Source organism: Crinia signifera, chromosome 6 (genome assembly GCF_055691185.1).
Source record: "Crinia signifera chromosome 6, ASM5569118v1, whole genome shotgun sequence".
In the NCBI taxonomy this organism is placed as follows: Eukaryota; Metazoa; Chordata; class Amphibia; order Anura; family Myobatrachidae; genus Crinia; species Crinia signifera.
The window spans coordinates 143,991,799-144,012,630 of NC_139222.1; the positions used below are offsets into that span (position 1 = coordinate 143,991,799).

A 20,832-nucleotide genomic window follows, 5' to 3' on the forward strand; every position below is an offset into this window, starting at 1 on the left:
TGTGGTGTAATGTGGCCGTGTAACTACCAGTCCCAGCATGTCCCATTCTTAAGTGAAATGAACGCCCCCCGCCCCCCCCCCTCGCAGCGCGGGTTCGCCTGCACAGGCTGCAAATGGATGTTTAGCATAAACATCCATTTGAGGGTAACTACTTCCCACATCTTTCTATGGTCGGCGACCATCAAAAGATGTGGTAGGTACAAGCATATATAAGTGACTTTTAAGTCACTTACATATGCGTGCACACTGGCATGGATATGGCAGGGCAGTAGATATCCGGTGATGTCACCTGCCCCCCCCCCCCCCCCCCCGCTCCGGCATCACGGGCTCATTACTATGCATAGCTGCCTACCCTCCTGCATTCTGCAGGAGACTCCCTGAAATAGCAGCAATCTCCCTCTCTCCATCATAAGTCTAGCAATCTCCCTCATTTCACCTAGCCCACACTACACTATTAAATTTTTTGGGGGAAAAAGGAATGAGAGATAGATACATTTACATTGAATCATCTGCACCATTTCCCAGCACTTTACCAAGTATAGTGGCTCTTACTAACTGCTTTGGGGCTCATCTTTATTTGGATATAAGTAATTTAAAAAGATTCCTCTCAGATGCAGTACACACTTCTAGGTGCCACGTTCACAATCTCTTTTCACAATCTCTCCATATATGGAACTAGACACGCCCTTTGGGAGGAGCATGACACGCTCCCTCAATGGGGCGCTTTGCAAAATTATATTACCAATTATATTCTCCCTGAAACTAGTTTTCAAAAGAAGGCAAGTTGCGTTTTCATGGGAACGCCCATGGAATGCTGGGCGTTCTCATATGGTAATGAGGCAGCCCAGTGCACCCTGCCCTTCTCCACCCCCCACACGCCGTCATGGGTGCGTACACCTGGCGAACCAAAAGTTTGCCGTGGGTGCACGCACCATACGTCTGCACATGCCCAAAAACCTGCCTGTGCATGCGCGCAACATCGGTCCTTGAATAACCCCCTTTGTCTGCTCCTGGAGGTCCATACTGCATTGCTGTTATGACGCTGCACTAGCCCTGCCTTCCCCATACCTCCTAACTGAGTCCCGCGATGAGGGGGGAGTTGGGAGCCCCCCTGCCTGTTGTTGCTCTGCTGAGCAGAGCAGCGGTGAATAGACACTGTGCGCATGTAATCAGCATCTATTCAGGGAGACAGAGGGGCTGGGGGCATGGCCAGCAGCACACAGAGTGCCGGCCATTATATTTTACAGTTTCTTATATAAGGCAGCATATTCTATCGCGCTATAACGATTACATGGTAGTGCCATTAGGTCACGTCCCCAAATTTGGGTGTGGGCATCCCACTCATCTTTGTGACAAATTTGGGAGGTATGCTTCCCTGTCTGTGCGTGCCAACATTGAGGAGCCGGGCATCCCAGCAAGGAAAGATATGTATATGTTTACATGTATGTATGTATGTATGTATGTATATGTGTGTGCATTGATATCATTGCAGCCAACTCCCCATGGTACAGTATATACACTGATATCATTGTGGCTTCCTCAACTCCCCATGGTATGTCCACTGATATCACTGGGCCCCTTAACTCCCCATAGTATATACACTGATATGACTGGGCCCCTTAATTCCCCATGGTATGTCCACTGATATCACTGGGCCCCTTAATTCCCCATGGTGTGTACACTGATATCACTGGGGCCCCTTAACTCCCCATTTATTTATTAGCAGTTTCTTATATAGCACACACAGATTCTGCAGCGCTTTACAGAGAATATTTGACCATTCACATCATTCCCTGCCCCAGTGGAGCTTACAATCTATATTCCCTACCAAATGTACATGCACATCCACACACATACATTCTAGGGTTCATTTTTGGGAGCCAATTAACCTACCAGTATATTTTTTGGATTGTGTGAGAAAAACCGGAGTACCCGGAGGAAACCCACACAAGTACGGGGAGAATATACAAACACCGCACAGTTAGGGCCATTGTGAGTATTGAACCCATGACCTTAGTGCTGTGAAGCAGTAATGCTAACCATTACACCATCCGTACTACATTGAATGTACACTGTTATCACTGGGCCCCTTAACTCTCCATGGAATGTACACTGATATCACTGGGCCCCTTAACTCCCCATGGTATATACACTGATATCACTGGGCCCCTTAATTCCCCATAGTATATACAGTGATATGACTGGGTCCCTTAATTCCCCATGTTATGTACACTGATATCATTGTGGCCCTCTCAACTCCCCATGGTATGTACACTGATATCACTGGGCCCCTTAACTTCCCATGGCATGTACACTGATATCACTGGGCCCCTTCACTCCCCATGGTATATACACTGATATCACTGGGCCCCTTAATTCCCCATGGTATGTCCACTGATATCACTGGGCCCCTTGATTCCCCATGGTATGTACACTGATATCACTGGGTTCCCTTAACTCCCCATGAAATGTACACTGATATCACTGGGCCCCTTAACTTCCCATGGAATGTACACTGATATTACTAGGCCCCTTAACTCCTCATGATATATACACTGATATCACAGGGCCCTTAATTCCCTATGGTATGTACACTGATATAATTGGGCCCCTTAATTCCCAATGGTATGTACACTGATATCATTGGGCCCCTTAATTCCCCATGGTATGTACACTGATATCACTGGGCCCCTTAACTCCCCATGGTATGTACACTGATATCACTGGACCCCTTAACTCCCCATGGTATGTACACTGATATCACTGGGCCGCTTAATTCCCCATGGTATGTACACTGATATCACTGGGCCCTTTAACTCCCCATGGTATCTACACTGTTATCACTGGGCCCCTTAACTTCCCATGGAATGTACATGGATATCACTCGGTCCCTTAATTCTCCAAGGTATGTACACTGATTTCATTGTGGCCTCCTCAACTCCCCATGGTATGTACACTGATATCACTGGGGCTCCTTAATTCCCCATGGTATGTCCACTGATATCACTGGGCCCCTTAATTCCCCATGGTATGTACACTGATATCACTGGGCCCTTTAACTCCCCATGGTATCTACACTGTTATCACTGGGCCCCTTAACTTCCCATGGAATGTACATGGATATCACTCGGTCCCTTAATTCTCCAAGGTATGTACACTGATTTCATTGTGGCCTCCTCAACTCCCCATGGTATGTACACTGATATCACTGGGGCCCCTTAATTCCCCATGGTATGTCCACTGATATCACTGGGCCCCTTAATTCCCCATGGTATGTCCACTGATATCACTGGGCCACTTAACTCTGCATGGTATGTACACTGATATCACTGGGGCACCTTAATTCCCCATGGTGTGTACACTGATATCACTGGGGCACTTTAATTCCCCATGGTGTGTACACTGATATCACTGGGGCACCTTAATTCCCCATGCCCCTTACATTTAAAGCAGAGGGTGGCTTTACAAAAACAAGATTTGTGTTGCCAGCTCTGGGTGCAGGACTAAAAGCAGCGGGAAGGGCAGCACTGACCAGAACATCCTGAGTAGTGTGGCACACACCCTTTTAGATTCAAACTATTTTAAGTAAGCTGCATCGCTAACTATGCCTGCCTATGCCTGCCGTATCAGTTGTGGGTGCTCAACGCCAGTTGCATACACAGGATGTGTTAAACTAATAAAATACATTTACAAAAGAACAATGTCACCCACCCACACATAAACCAAAACTGACCTGAGAATTATTTTTCAGAACCTGTCATGGTTATCGCTAATGTGCAACAGATTTTGGTTGATAGCTTTAAAACCACTGTCATAGTGGGGGATGCAGTCAATTTGCCGGCGGTCGGGATCCCGGCGGTCGGAATCCCGACACTGGAATCCTGACCGCCGAAATCCGGAAACTTTCTCCCTCCGTGGGTGTCCACGACACCCATAGAGGGAGAATAAAATAGCGTGCCGAGCGTAGCGAGGCACCGGGGCCCGCTGCGTGGCGAGCACAGCGAGCCCGCAAGGGGGGGGCGCTCCACGTCCCTCCCATGTCGGGATTTCGGCGGTCGGGATTCCAGTGTCGGGATTCCGACCGCTGAGATTCCGACCGCCGGCATTACATATCGGATCCCATAGTGGGACTCATTCACTACATAATATTGTAGTATATTGAGTTACACAGATATTAAGCTACATGCAGAAGACAAATAATTTAGTTTGTACAGTATTTTGTTTACAACCACAACCCCAAAGACCTCTCCTGTAGTGTTCTCTGCCTGGAGACCTATGAAGAATATGCACCATTGTCCTCACAATTCATGTCACCTGTACACCTCTGTTTTGTACCTGACACCTGGGATCTTAGCCCCTGGCCGTGTCTTCATACCTTCCTTGTCTCCTATATTCCACTAGTGACCTTTTTTCTGTTCTACAATATTTATTGACGCAATATGCAACTATAACAATCCTTAATAAAACTCTGGGGGCTTTATCTCAGGGTTTGGCCTGGGACAGTACATAGCTAGTGCAGGAAAACAAGGAAAGTTAAATCATGCTGACCGCCTGTAAAGGCCCATACACAAAGGGGCGACTTTGAGCTGAAAGCAGCACAGTTTCATTGTTTTTGCTGCTTCAAGCTCAAAAGCTGCCCAGTGTGTACGGGGCAGCAATGAGCGATGGGGTGGAGGCCTTTCCATAGCGTCCTGCATACACACCAAGCGTTTTTCAGCTTAGCAATTTTCCCCATCTTCGTTCTGCATACTCACTGGGCAACATCGCCCAGTGTGTATGCACTTTTACTCAGCTAACCTCAGCGAACGGCATCAAAGTGAGCTGGGATTGCTGCACAATGCTGACATGTGGACTATATAGCACACAACTCAGCGAGGTAAGAGTGGGGTCTTTCCTGACTGTAGGGTGATTCAGACCTGATTGCTCATGTTTGAATTCTTCCCCGTCCCCGATGGTTTGGGTTTGCATATGTACAAATATGCGCATGTGCAAACCCCAGAAGCGAATGCCTTTGGCAAGTTTCATACTCGCAAGGGCGTTCGCTCCAGTATGGGAGGGAAGGGGGCGGAAGCAGGGGAATGCCTAGTGTTTTATGGGCACACTGGGCATTCCCCTGCCACATGATGAGTTTGGCCATCTCCCGCCAGGATAGTCAGTTTAGACAGACTTTTATCTATGAAGGGGAGAAAAATCATTTGATGGTGAGCAACCAATGAATGACTGTTCTGCTGTGCTGCCGCATGGGTGTGGATGTGTAAGCATACACATCCACTCACATGCTAATGCAGGATCATGTCTTGATGCAGACAGTGGTACAATGTGTCCATGAGTTTGTGTACTGTATGTATTTTAATATTTATTTTACTGGGGGTTTACCTCAATTAAGTCTTAATTTAGAGCAAGAGTGATAGGCTTTGCTTTATTATCTGACACTTACAGGTATGTGCGTCAGAAATTTGCATTGGCCCAAATACACCTGGATAAGTATGTTCCCATATAAAGTGGGAATGTGAGGTCTATAGGATATCGCACTGAAAGTTATACTGACTCATGGTTGTCACTCCTTCCCAGACTTAGGACCAGATGCACTAAGCTTCAAAAGTGATCAAATGGAGAGTGATAAACAACCAACCAATCAGCTCCTGACTGACATTTTTTCAAACATAGTCTGTGACATGGCAGGTAGGATCTGATTGGTTGGTTGTTTATCACTCTCCATTTGATCACTTTTGAAGCTTAGTGCATCTGGCCCATAGTACTTTTTACATGGGAAAATGCAATGTGCTCCCTCACTAAACAGATACAGTAAATCCTATCTCCTAAATTCACAATTCATCATCCTTTATTTTTCATAGAAATAAGCTCTTCCTGTAAAACACAATATTTTTCTGGGTGCTTTCTTGTGCCCGGGAGCTATCCTGAACTCATCATGGTATACCTCAGTCTGCCAGCTTCTACCAGGAGATGAAGCAAAAGTTTACTCCCTCCCACATGCAGCCATTTTGACACAAATATCTAATGTCTTCCTCAGAAAAAATGGATGCAAGGCATATATACTGCAGATACTGCAGTATGAAACAGTTTAGTATTTTTGTAAATGAGACCTACTGTTCTGACACACACTGAGAACAAAATAATGCATTACATTTCGGAAAAATCCAGAAAATAGTAAAACATGGATGTGCAGTAACTGTAGAGACATGACCATTACAGGCAAAGCTGTGGTAATGTGTGTGCTATAGACTGTTTCTATAACTGCTTGAAGTTCTATAAAACTTTATTTTTAATAATGTGAGTACAAACTACTTAAAAAATAATACATTCAATCCAATAGTTTAAGATACAAGACAATTCTTTGGCTTCCTGTTTCGGAATCAGATTTAAGGTAGCATTCTTCAACTATTAAAGAAAAATTATTTGGGATTCCAAATCACATGATGGGGTGGTCATGGCGGAGGGGTATTACAATATCATCGTCCATTTGAACAGTAGTATAAGAGAGCAGTACACCTGTGGGTCAATAAAACCTTTGGCGCCTCACCAGTTCAAAGCAGGCAGAGAGTGGAGGTCTAAATTCTAATATGTAATAATTTCCCATTAAGTTTATGATGGATTTCTTCTGTAATAATTCTTCTTTAAGGTATCTCGAAAAAGGGATGCTTCCCTCCATTACATCTACAGTGTAAAACTGCTGGTGTCCATCGTTGCCAGAGTGTGGGAATTTCTTCTTGATACGCCATAACGGTCTCTAGAGATGCAGCCAATATTCTTCAGAAGAAGCAGGATATCATTCCTGAATTGTACTCCAATAAACGCATAAAGGATTGGATTAAGACAGCATCGTGAGAATGCCAAATTGCTGGTGATAATGATTGCGATATCTTTACGTTTCCTGACTTCACAGGTCATCTGTTGGCTCCCAAGGAAGTCAGTGGTCTCTATAAAAGTGACCAGTGTGTATGGGAGTTGGAAGATTACAAAGACCAGTACAAGCGAGAGGATGACTTTAAGAGCTTTGTGCTTCTGAAACCTCCTCCCTGACAACAGGGTTCTGATGATAATGGAGTAGCACACAATCATTACACAGAAAGGTATAAAGAAGCCAAGAATGATCTGAAAGATGTTACTTGTGGTTTTAACGGCACTGGTAACCTCTTCGGGGAATACCATCTTACAGATGTTTGATCCATTTAACAATTTTGACTCACTGTATATTAATTCTGGGAGACTGAGTAAAACCGATGTAACCCAGACAATAATAGCGATTAGTTTGCTGTAGTAGATGGATCTCTGGCGCAGTGTATGGGCCTTGACAGCTCGGACAATCACTATGTATCTGTCTATGCTGATGCAGGTCAGGAAAAGTAACCCACTAAAGAAATTAATGGAGTAGATCCCATGCATCATTTTGCACATCGCGTTGCCAAACACCCAGCCTTTAACTGCATTGATGGACAGAAAGGGAAGTGTGAAGAGCAGAAGAAGGTCAGCTATCGCCATATTAATCAAATAGATATCGGTCATAGTTTTTACTTGTTTGGTAAATTTATATGTAAGGAGGACCAAGCTATTGCCACAGATACCAATCAGAAATATAAAAGGTTGCACAAGTGGTTGAAAGATTCTGCTGAATTCCTGTATTGCAGTCACTTCACAGATCAGTGGAATGTGACTGTCATAATCAGAAGACTCATAGTAATCTGTTGTATATTGGAAGTTTTGTGAAGTCTGTAAGAAAAAATACGAAGAATATAATTTGTCTGTTAATATACTCAATGTAGGTTCTTCTATCTAAACATGACAACTTTACACACAAACCTCCTAACCACAAGTCATTGTACTTTTTCTTCCTTCTTATGGCTGCTGGTGACATCTCTCCCATTCTAGCCTTATGCAGTCAGCAGTGGTTATACTTCTCTGGCCGACCTTGTACTTTCAATTCCTCCAACCGTATCCACTTCCAGACACCCTATGCAATCTTGAACATGAAATGTGTTTTAAAAATAACTTTCATGCATCCAAGATGCAATTATTTCTAAACTATTTTAAAGGCCATCAAAATTAAGGTTTCTGCAATGTATTTCACTTTGAGCTGTGATAGTTTTTACTTTCAATTTGAGCTGTAATAGTTTTATCCAGCAAACTCTCCACCCTACCCCAAGCCCTTATCTGCTACTATCTGCTACTATCACCAATCTCTGTCTTCGCAGCTCCCTCTCTTCATATCCAGCAAGTTTGAAACTGATCAGTGTCCATGCAAAAAAAGCTTTCACTTTCTGTTATGACATCTTTTAGCACACAATGGAGTAATTTGGTCTGTTGAGTGGCCTCTATTGGTCAGTAATGGCACTTCACCTCATAGAGGTGAGGAGTAGTTAGCTTTTTATACATAAAGATAAAGGACAGAAATACCAAGTTTTGTGTACTGACTCTTAACTGCTTGTGTTTGCACCATTATAATATCAGGACTACTTAAATCCACTCCACTTAATGTGACAGGTTCCACTTGCCTTTACTGTGACTCAACTTACCATTGAGTGTTGCATTGGCATCCCCCCACTAATGTGGCTCAGTCTGACAGTGTACATTTGTACCTTTGTCTTTAGGCTTGTCTATGGTTCATTTGGTCCTACCTGCATGAGGCCACTTTCCGCATTTTTCAAGGTCCACTTTCAGTCCTCAATCTACCTTTGCTTTCAAGATTCCAAATTTTATAAGATGGGCCCCATCTCCTGCACCTGATCATTACTATGAACAGGGCATACATATCAAGATTTTTAGCAAAGACAACTTTCTAGAATTAAGGGAAGTATACCATATAGGCTCAACGCAAGGCACAAAAAGCCTTCTTATATGAAATATAAAAAGATGACCTTGAAGTAAATCTTGGAAAATAACTAGGTGGAACAGTATGTTCCCTTGTGCGCATACAAGCTCATTTCCAGTTGGATGCTCTGTACAGTATGTCACAGTTTATGTATAAAGCTGGCCATACATCAGAAAGATCGATCTTAAGATCGATTGCGCTCACGATTGTGTACAATTTCCCTTGAAATCCCCGGCAGTCCTTGGTGGTTTTTGGACACACAATCTACTCACAATCCATCATACAATCAGTCATACAATCCATCTGCTGCATGATTGTGCACACAAGATGTGCACACAATCTGCATACAATCGATCATACAATCAGTCATACAATCCATCTTATGATTGATTGTATGATGTGCACACAAACTGCATACAATCCATCTTACAATCGATTGAGATTGTATGATTGGGTACAATATCTTTCTGATGTATGGCCACCTTAAGATATACATTTTAAAAATCTTTGCTCTAACAGTAAGTCTGTTTATAGATTTTGATGTCTCTGACTTCTGACGTCTTCTACTACCAGGATAGGGGATTAAAAATACCTAGACATAACAACCTATACACATTCTAGAATGTATATCTCTTGGAGGGGTGGGGCATGAAAACTCAATGGTTAGCAGCTTTGTCTGGACGCTTCTGGTTGCTTACTTGTGTATTGACCGAAGCAATTTTAAGCGAGTTCGGACCTGCGAAGGTTGCGAGTTAGGCTTAATTCGGGTGCCGTTTTCAGCGTTAATACGGTCCCTGAATGGCAACTCGCACCCTTCGGCGATAATAGGATCGACCCCTTATTGAACAACATTGAATCAACAGAACAACTCTAATGTTATAAATAACATAACATTTTTTCCCCCATTTCATCCTGCCCTCAGTAAATCACAGTCTGTATGGCTATACTGTGGTTGCTACCTAATTTCACAATAGGGGCTGTGTCTCTTCCAGTTTCATATATGGTGCTGTTATGTGATACATTCATTTACATCTAAGACCACAGGTAGGGAACTTTTTTTTTGTGTGTGAAGATTTGCAATTGTGTTTTAGCATATAGATATAAAAGCTTGCATTATAAATTTCACAAGAACCAGCATGGGGCTCCTGGTTGATCCTGGTTTCAAAAATTTGGGAAAAACAGTAAAAGTCCAAGAGCCTGGTGCTGGTTCTTAAAATACAGTGGTACCTCATGCAGTTTATCTCTTTATGTATTTTTTGAACCAGGACTGGGGCAGCTTATGCTTGGGGGGAATGGGAGGAGTGTGTGTTTTCTTTTTCTGTTTTTAACACTTTGCACACATTTAAACAGAGAAGCCTGTGCGGATCTCAGGGATCTGTGCGGGCAGAATATTTGGGAGCGTTGGCCTGTAGCTAAAGATGAATTCCTACACCATAGGAAAACACCATCCTATATAACACATACAAATTGAAAAAAAAAAAGAAAAATAGAAAAAAGCACTTGCATCTGATCAATCTCATTTGATACTTAGTAATAGTATATTTACCCCATTGATTTCAACCGCTCATGTATGCTGGGGAAAGGCCAGACTTGAAGAGATGCCAATATACTTCGTCATTTTTCATTTGAGATGTTTCCGTAATAAATACAAAATATCATCTTCTTTTTATTGGCCCACCATATGGGGTAATTCAGACCTGCTCGCTAGGCTGAGTAAATTCCTTGCCTAGCGAGCAGGTAAATGCCACACACACTCCCCCCGCAGACCAATTCCCCGTGACATGATGCTAGCATATGTGTACTCTTACACATCCACTCGCATGCGTCCTCACAGAGGAGATATGCTCGTAGATAAAGGTAAGCCTGGAATTACTTTTATCTCACTCATTCTTGTGCGAATTCAAGGTCTGAATCAGGTCAATTGACAGTAGTTTGAAGCTGAAATCCACCAGTGATGTGTGATGACTTAATTACTCCTTGCAGTCTTGTAATTTAGTATATACTAAGCACTAATGGGCCCAACACACAGGGCGACATTCAGGCATTTTCTGAGCGATTTTACTAAAGTCAGAAAATGCCTGAAAATGCATGTAAATCGCTGTGTGTAGACCACACAGCGATTTAAATGCGCGGCCCCGCCGTTCTGAATCTGCCCAAGATTTAGAACAGACGGGTCAGATAATTTCTCTGCAGTCGCTCAGAAGCTTCTGTACATCTCCTGCATGTGTGGTGCGGGCAGATGAGCAGGGCCTCTGAGCGGGTCATGCGCCCCCCCCCCTCCCAGACCCCCACTTACTGCACCCGCCCCCCCACTCGCAGCAATTCCGTCCCCCCTCCCCCACTCGCGGCAATTCCAGCCCCCCTCCCCCACTCACGGCACCCGGACCCCACTCGCAGCACTTCCGACCCCCTCCCCCACTCACGGCACCCAGACCCCCCCCCTCCCCCACTCACGGCACTTCTGACCCCCACTCGTGGCACCAGGACCCCCAACTCTGTATTTTGGGAACCAGGACCACTCAAAGAGCCCGGGGCTGATCATGCCCCACACCATTATTTTATTTATTTTCTATGCCACTGGCCACCAATGTTCCTTTGGCTTAGGGAGGGGGGACACACTATGCCACCAATGTTTATTTGTTTGGGGTGAGGGAGGGGCACTATCTCACTGTTTGTTATTAAAGAAATTTATTTATTTATAAGTTTATTTAGGAAATTATTGTTATACCATATAACATTATTTTTGTGATGAAGTGCAGTTTTTTACATCACTTTCTGTGACAGATTTGAAATCTCCCGTGCTGAATCTCTGACACAAATCTCTGCGTATGTAGGGTACTTAACAGTGATATGCTATATAAGGCATTATCAGGGTTTGTAGTCTTATTATGAAATTTCAGCACAAATAGGTACAAGTACAGATAGACATGGTCAGTAAACGGATTTGAAAATTGAGATCAGTTTATTGAAACTAAGAACCGAATAAATCACAAACAGTTAAACCCTCTTGATGTAAAGTAATACAGAAAGCTATTATGACTAGCAAGGTTTTCACACTGCAAAGTTGTAAATCACATTTTTGTTTTGATACAATTTTTAGCTTTATTTGGCAAAAAAATAAAAAGTCTCTATGTAATTTCTCCTATAAAGTAATTCTTATTTAGCAAAAATCAAGCTGTGATGTTTATTTTATTTACAGCATTTTCTATTTCATTTTTCTATAGTTTACACAGTAGACAAGCTGTATAGACTGAAATACATTATCTGCATTAGTTCTCACCTGCTCATGTAGCTGGATAGGTCCCATTGTGGAGATGAAAGTGATTTGAATAGTCAAGCTGTCAGTTAACAATACCCATATTTCTTGAAACCCTCTTCCTTTTATACAGCCAATAGGAAAGTGCCTATGATGCAGACATTCAACTCCATCAGCAGTAAATGTTGTGTCAGTAATTATTCCATCCTCTTTCTTACTACAAACAGAACTACTGCACGGTATCTATTGTTCCAGCATATTGTTTTGAAACAAAACAGAGAAGAAGCCTTTCGTAATAAAAATAATAAATAAATAAAATAAAATTTCTGGTATTTGTAAAGAAGGCTGTGTAAAACACAGTTTATATCGAGCTCTTAGGGGATAAAGATGGGATAAGAAACAAACTATCAGAGCAGCTACTGACTAAGCGCAACCCTAACAAAACACATTGGTGCTGCAGTTTGACTGAAAGGATGCCGGCGTTTGGGAGGGAAAACCTGATGTTTTCTGGGTGTGGTGGAGAAAGCATGGGTGTGTCCAGGTGTTTTTGAGGAGGGTCTGTTACGTCAGCGATGACCATTTCCACCATGTCTCAGTTGCAGATTAGTGGAAGCCTCAAACCTATCATAATTGCAGAGAAGGAAAAATCTCTTAGATGGTTTAGGAGTTGCGTATGGATAGCGATTAGTGATCCATTTGCAATTCTATCGCAAGTTAGCAAGTGGCATAATTTTCGTTCTGTCTGTGTGGCGGTTTTCTCTGTGCAGTCCACTGTAAATTCTCACATTAGCGATGGATGCTGAATTAGCCTCTTAGTAAGCTTAATAAGTACAATTTACAATCAATAAATGATACATAAAATAATCCCAAATATGAGCATTGTCAGTTCGCAGAGGCTTACCACATGTGGGGGTTGCGATGTGTGCCCTGCGGGCCGCGTAGTGTGGTCGGGACGCCGGGGAGCAGGAGCACACAGGAGGCAGGATCCGGGCAGCGTGATGCGGCACCAGAGGCCACCATTGTAGCACATGCTGTGGGGGGGCAGACCTGCTGCGTGTCTGTGGCTGTGAGAGGAGGTGTGCCTGGTTCTCTGCAGTGTCTCCAGTATTAGAGATTGTCTCTAATTCTGATATACACGGGTGGGAAAACAAGAAAAACGATAGACAATGCAACCGCTCAGCTGCCAATTGATAGTGACTGATCACTCGAGAATATTCTGTAATGAACACCTAGACTATTAGCTTGTCTCACCTTCTAGAATGTTCCAGTTGATTTCCATATGCACACATTATGGCTAATTTAACTGTTAATTGAATATATCCATTATTTTAAAAAAAAACAGAGCTAATTAAAAAAAAAAAACAGCATTCATTTTTCGCAACCTTTCGAGTCCATCAGACGCTGCCCTTTCCACGCCGGCCGCCCCCCCCCCCTCGCCCACAGTACCCCCCCTGCACGGCTGTGAATGGATGATTTACATAATCATCCATTCTGAGACGGGGAGAAATCATTCGATGGTCGCTGTCCATGAAATGATTTCTCCTGCACTCGCTGTTCAGAGAGACCTATATAGTCACTCTAATCTACAGGCACTCTCTGCAAGGACAGGGCGGACAACTGACATCCGGGCGCTGCCCGCCCCCTGCATTGTCCATTATGGCCTCATTAGCCTGAGAATGCCCAGTGTTCTCATGGGAACGCCCATGAATGGGCTGCACGGCATCCCCCCCCACCCTTCTCCACCCCCTGCCTGTGTCTGCACATGCACAGAAACGCATGCGCAGATGCATGCACAGACGCAAAACATCAGTCCTCCATGAATGCACTGAGGACTGAAGGGATCTGAATAAGGTCCTTAATTCAAAGGGGGTTATTCAGATCTGATTGCTGCTGTGTGGAATTGCAAAGGCCTGCGACCAGATCGTAGCAACCAAGAGTGAAAATCCGTCCAGTGCAAGTCTGCGAATGACTTGCGTAAATAGCGCCGATCGCTGGCCAGATGTAAATTCATATGCAACTCCCTCTCCATCCAATGATTTCTCCAGTCTGTGCATGTGTGCGTAACTCTGACCATTCCACAACTCTGTGACAGAGACAGGCTGATCGAAGCCAGCCCTGATGTCACACATCCTCCCTGACAACGCCTTGGCATATCTGCGTTTTTCCTGAAACTCCCCAAAAATGTCCGGTTGCCACCCACAAATGGTGACTTGCTGTCAATCAAACTGCATCTGGATTACAAATAATCGATCGGCTTGGGAATTCACACAACAGCGATCAGGTCTGAATAAACCCCAAATATCTTTGGCAACTAAATTACATTTTTATTTTGTTGGGTTGTGTAATATGTGTTTTTTTTATATAAATGTATGTGTTTCTCATATATGATATATTTGTGCATGTGATCTAAACATGTTTTTGAGAGATGAGAGTGTGTGTGTGTGTGTGTGTGTGTGTGTGTGTGTGTGTGTGAGATATGAATTTTCCCTCACAAGTTAGTAGCTGGATCTTCATATTTGTACCGTGTAAAATAAGGAAAGTTGTCATTTATTTTATTAGTGTAGTCCAGGGAACCTCAAACTATTTTGCTCTGGGACCCCCATCAGACAATAAAAATCATTTCAGGACCCCAGCAAGTTACTGCAGAAGGTCATCACATCGCATGTGTAGTCAGCAGACAGGACATGCATGGTGCAGCAGCATTGTGAAGGCTCAAAATGATGGGAGGAGTCTAAAATAACAGACAATTCAACAGATTTTCCAGAAAAGTCATCAGCCTGATGGTCAGCAACATGGAGTCGCGACCCCATGCTGAGCAGGTCGGGACCCACTTTGGGGTCAGGACCCACAGTTTGAGAACCTCTGGTGTAGTCAATATAAGATTGTATGACTATTGTTCCACCTTTGTCAGCAAGTTGCATAACCAACCACAGACACATAGCATGTGATATAGTGATCACATCATTTAAGTATAATAGATAGGCTCTTTAGATAGCAATATTTCAACTTCAATTACCATTGCTTTCTATATAAATCAATTATTTCAGTTAGCATCAGTGGCACACACAGGGGGGGTTTCTGAGTACCCAGAAACCTCCCCAGGAATCTAAGGGCCCCATTCTGAAAGCTGAGGATCCCCTCTTTCTAAGGGTACAAGAATTTAAAAAATCAAATTTATAAAATCTGCGCAAAACCCGGGATTTTAGGCAGGTGGAAACCCTCCCTGTAGAAATAACCCAGTTCGTGAGATCCAGCATTTCTACCGAGGTAGCGACCAGGGTTGACCATGTGTTCAACCTGGGTCACTTTGTAGTGTAAATGGGTAACCGGGGTCGATGCGACCCGGGTCGCGTTCACTACAGTGCAAAAGCCAGTGCTGGAAGATGCTCTCTACTCCCAGCGAAACCCAGACCCCACCTCCCGGTGACGTAACCCGCCCGGCATTATGCCAGGTGGGGACTCTAGTGTGAATGGGTTTGCAAGCCGGGTCGCATCCAGGTTGTAGCCGGGTACAAAATCCTGGTTATATAGGTACCATAGCCCTTGTATTTTTTGTTGTGTCTCACAAGCCCTGCAACAAATGGCTTAGGGCTGAACTTTAAAAGACCCTGTGTGCCTAGCTGACAGGGAGTTTGGATCCACATATTCCAAATCTTGCCAGAGTCTACTGCGCATGCACCATTTTCCCAGTACAACCTATGATGGTGAATGTTGTATGGTATGGGCCCCTTTTGTTCCATGTGCACTAATTATAGATGCACCCATGAGCTCTCTATTCTATTAGAGCCCACACCCTCTAGATTGTAAGCTCCTTAGAGCAGGGCCCTCCTCCTTCCTGTTCTCACAGCACTCTTCTTGTATTTCAACTACAGCTCTCTTACTCATCTACAATCTATACCTGCATCTATTCTCATTCACTACCTTATATCTCAGCTGTATTGTGTACTAAGAATTGTGCTTTAATTATGTTATGTTAGTTCTGTGTACCCTGTACTGTTCTTTTGTGTTCTATATGTACAGTACTGGCTGGTGCAATCACCATGTGGCGCCGCTGATTGGCTGCCTGGGTGCTGCACAGATCAGTAATTATATGTTCCCCATGTCTGTGTCCCTCATTAGAGTACATCTAGTATATATATCAGTACTGTTACTGGCTGTGCAATCACCATAAATGGCTAAATTGAAAAAGAAGTTGGGTTCCTCTTCTTGCTGTGAGGCAAGGGGGGGATACCCTAGGGGCGCTAGATCTGACCTGTTTTACTCAAGAGCAGCTGCAATAAAATCAGGTATGTCAGACCTGAGAATACAAACAATACAATACAACAGAGGTTTGCAGCGCTGAAAATTCAAAATTAATAAAAAAAAACCAGTTGGCAGTTGGATTGACTTCACAGTTTTATATAAAAAAAATGATCATAACAATTTAATAGGCCACATGGCCACACATATATATAAAAATATTGATAAAAAGCATGGGTTTGGTAGCAGAATGGGGATAGACTGGGGTAACTGTCCGTTCCTATATTGCCTAGATTGGTATGATTAGGACCGCCTTTAGTAACCAGAGCAAATATTTATAATTACCGTCCACTTTTGCTCACTTGAGGGGGGGGAATGGATCCTGATGGAGTAGAATTTCCCTTGGTATATCCAAAGTCCCTTCTAAATCGAGCGTGGAGTGGGGCTTGCCACTTGGTATTGAAGAAATGCTGGTATTCGGGTCCTTTTTAGGCTGGTTCGGGCAGTTGAATTGGCAGGAAAAGAGGAATAGGTAGAGCCAGTGCTCCTGCTTCTGCATCCAAGAGTAAGTGTCCACCTGACGCGTTTCGCTTGAAACAAGCTTTATCAAAGGTATAATGGTTAAAGCCCCACTCCACGCTCGATTTAGAAGGGACTTTGGATATACCAGACTGAAAATTAAGTCACTTCATTTTTTTTTATATATATATAAAACAAGCTCAAAATTGGGATAAGTGAGAATAAAGTGTACCTGGAAAATATTGCACTTTGAGTAAGTGACATGATTTGGCTGTGAATTTATACAGTGTTTAGGCTTCCCAATATCGCATTCAATTTTCTACACACTGTCAAAGCTGTGTGCACCACTGTTGAAAATACAGCCGGATTTTGCCCCCATGAGGCCCTAGGTAAGCTTCTGGTTTAGAGCCCCTCCTAATCGGATTCATATATTCTTAATATCTGTGTGTCTGCATATGGAAACTTATTCTGACCATTTTTACATCCATAGCTGCAGTTGGCAAAATAACTATCTGGACTTTCCCCTGCCTCATACTACGTGCAAATAAATCCATCTTAAATAGCTTTCTAATTTGTGTATATGCATATGCCTGATTTGACACATGAGGAGTATGCTGAGATCGCGGGCTTTATCTGCATTGTCACTTGCATCCAACTCAGAATAAGGCCCAGAGTACTACTGGGGTAGATGTACAGTATTAAGCCTGGCGAAGAGATAAAGTGGAAGGAGATTACGTACCAGCCAATCAGCTGTGTGTGAAATATGACAGTTGGAAGTTGATTGGCTGGTGCGTTATCTCCTTCCACTTTATCTCCACTTTAGCTCCAGTTTATCTTTTCGCCAGGCTTAATACAGCTGCCCCACTGTTCTCGATAGAATTCTACTAACATCTGGTATCTAGAGGATTGGAGATGTTATAATCCACTCAGCTATTACAATTACTTTATTAGTTGTTCAGGTAGGTTAAGACCTGCACTGGATGGGTACACTTTTATCAAGGGCGTAACTACCATAGGAGCAAGGGGCGCAGCTGCTATGGGGCCCCAAGAAGAAGGGGGCCCATCTTTAGTGTCTAAGTAATGTGTTTTACATACATTTATCACCATCAGTTGCTAAATAGGGGGCCCTTTCAAACTTTTGCTATGGGGCATATGAATAACTAGTTACGCCCCTGACTTTTATTAATCCTAAATTTCAAAACAAATTTATCTTCTGAGGTTGCATTTCTGTAGCCCTTTCAAGCCTGTTAGTCACTCTTATGGAATATGATTCAAACAGCAATGTTTGATTAAGCTTGTTATTACTAGTATTCTATTTATTAGAAGTCACACACTCTGAGATGTAACCACACAAATGGGAGGGCATGGCCATTTTTTCTATAAGGCAAAACCAAAACCGAGCAGGTGCATTTTAAGTTTTTCACAACGAGTTTAACTAATGATAGATGTGAAACATTTGTGACCACATTAACCAAAGCCCTATGCAAGAGGTGTAAAAAAACAACTTTGAAACATGAAAAGGAAATCAAGACAATTCTTTACTCTAGTGCAGTAACACGGAAACATTAAATTGATTTATTAGCTAGAGAATAACAAGCATTTTTTAATTTATTTTGTTCATGTCAATATACGTATCACATTTGATCTTGGTAATGCATGATTACCTGTGACAAATATATTACATTGTATATTACATTTTTACTTTGATATAGTATGCTCTGAGGTATCCTTAATGGCCCATATACGCTAGGTAAACTATGTTACACTAGAGGTGGAGAGAGAATAAGATGGATGGGGTGCATTGAAAAATAAAGCTGTTAGGGATGTGCACCGGCCACTTTTGGGTTCTGATTACCTTCAGGTTTTGGGTTGTAATGGGTTTTGCCTAAACACCCCCTCAAGGTTTTGGGTGTTTTTGTTTTTTTTGCTCCTACGCTAATATTAACCCCAATAACAAAAATTTCCACTCATTTCCAGTCTATTCTGGACACCTCACAATATTGATTTTAGGCCACAAGTTTGCACAAAGGAAGCTGGATGACTATGATAAGCGACACAAGTGGGCGGCACAAACGCTGGACTGATATGGCACATTTAGCATCACCCCTGGACTAATACAGTACACTTGGCAGCACCCCATAAATTATATGGCAGACTTGGCTCACACCAGGAAGTATTTGGCAGACTTGGCTCACCACTGGACTGATACAGCACACTTAGCATCACCCCTGGACTAATACAGTACACTTGGCAGCACCCCATAAATTATATGGCAGACTTGGCTCACCCCAGGAATTATTTGGCAGACTTGGCTCACCCCTGGACTGATACGGCACACTTAGCATCACCCCTGGACTGATACAGCACACTTGGCAGCACCCCATGAATGATACGGCAGACTTGGCTTACCCCAGGAATTATACGGCACAGATGGTGGCACCTCTAGACTGATACAGCACACATGGAATTATGTCTCGTTGACTCCCCCCCCCCCCCGCAACCCACCCTGAACCTGGAATATGGCACCGCAAATGGTTGCCTAGGAACTGTGCACTCAGCCATATGTAACCCAGTGTCTCCCGTGTGATAACTGTACTGTCTCTGCTATAACTGTTACCTACCTGGCTGCTGCAACGACCAGTGGCGCCGCTGATGGCAGCCTAGGCGCTGTGCAGCTCGCCGGGTATGTGCTCCCTGTGTAAAAACTACTGTCTCTATTTGTATTGTTACCTACCTGGCTCTTGCAGCGACCAGTGGCACCGCTGATGGCTGCCTAGGCACTGTGAAGCACAGCGAGTATGTGTTCCCCTCATGTAGGGGGAAATTTACTAAAGGAAATTTGTAAAAAAAATAGGTGTATTTGTATCCAGAAATACACTTATTTTTGACATTTACTATCCCGAAAATACGGCAATTTGTATTCGTATTGATAGCACATCAATACTAATACGAATTGACATATTTTCGGAATAGTAAATGTCAAAAATAAGTGTATTTCTGGATACAAATACACCTATTTTTTTTACAAATTTCCTTTAGTAAATTTCCCCCGTAATGTCTTAATACAATGTATGTAATGTTCTGTCCCCCATCCCTGGTTGATACTGCACTGTAATCCGCAACAAAGTCCTAGTGTGCGCAAGCATACATGGCAAATAAAGTTGATTCTATTCTATTCTACAGCACACATGGTGACTTTCCTACAGTAAAAAGAAAAAAAACTTTTTTATTATTTTAATAAAAAAAATGGCAGCACCTCTGGATTGATATGGCAGACTTAGCAGCACCCCAGGACTGATACGGCACACTTAGCATCACCCCATGACTAATACAGCACACTTGGCAGCACCCCATGAATTATACGGCAGACTTGGCTCACCCCTGGAATTATACGGCATACATGCGGGCACCCATGGAATAACACAGCACACGTGCAGGCACCCCTGGACTGATACGGCACACTTAGCATCACCCCTGGACTCATACAGAACACTTGGCAGCGCCCCATGAATAATACAGCAGACTTGACTCACCCCAGTAATTATTTGGCAGACTTGGCTTAACCCTGGAATGATACGGCACACTTAGCAATCAGTAGGTAGGCGCCAACAAACAGGTATTATATACACGGCAGTAAGTATGCACCAGCAGACAGGTATTACAGTATATAGATACGGCAGTACTAGGCACCAGCAGACAGGTATTATATCTATGTCAGTAGGTATGCACCAGCAGACAGGTATTATAGATACGGTAGTAATTAGACACCAGCAGACAGGTAGTATATATATATATATATATATATATATATATACGTCAATACTAGGCACCAGCAGACAGGTATTATATGTACGTCAGTACTAGGCACCAGCAGACAGGTATTATGTCAGTAGGTATGCACCAGCAGACAGGTATTATAGATATGGCAGCAGGTATGCACCAGCAGACAGGTATTATTTATATATACTGTACGTCAGTACTAGGCACCAGC

General features: G+C 43.2%; 1 protein-coding gene across 1 annotated transcript; it reads right to left on the minus strand.

Annotated features, from left to right (window-relative positions):
• Positions 1 to 6,259: 6,259 nt before the first annotated feature.
• On the minus strand, positions 6,260 to 12,134 carry CCR10 (C-C motif chemokine receptor 10). Its single transcript, XM_083150112.1, has 2 exons — positions 12,108 to 12,134; positions 6,260 to 7,728 (listed from the first exon to the last, which is right to left on the minus strand). Exons 1-2 carry the CDS (start codon positions 12,132 to 12,134, stop codon positions 6,676 to 6,678), a joined length of 1,080 nt encoding a protein of 359 aa, XP_083006238.1. The 3' UTR covers positions 6,260 to 6,675.
• Between the last annotated feature and the right edge of the window lie 8,698 nt (positions 12,135 to 20,832).

Coding starts and splice junctions, on each gene's coding strand:
- CCR10 (XM_083150112.1), bottom strand. CDS start 12,134: ATGGGACCTATCCAGCTACATGAGCAG. Junction 7,729..12,107: donor CTATCCAGCTACATGAGCAG/GTGAGAACTAAT, acceptor TTTTTCTTACAG/ACTTCACAAAACTTCCAATA.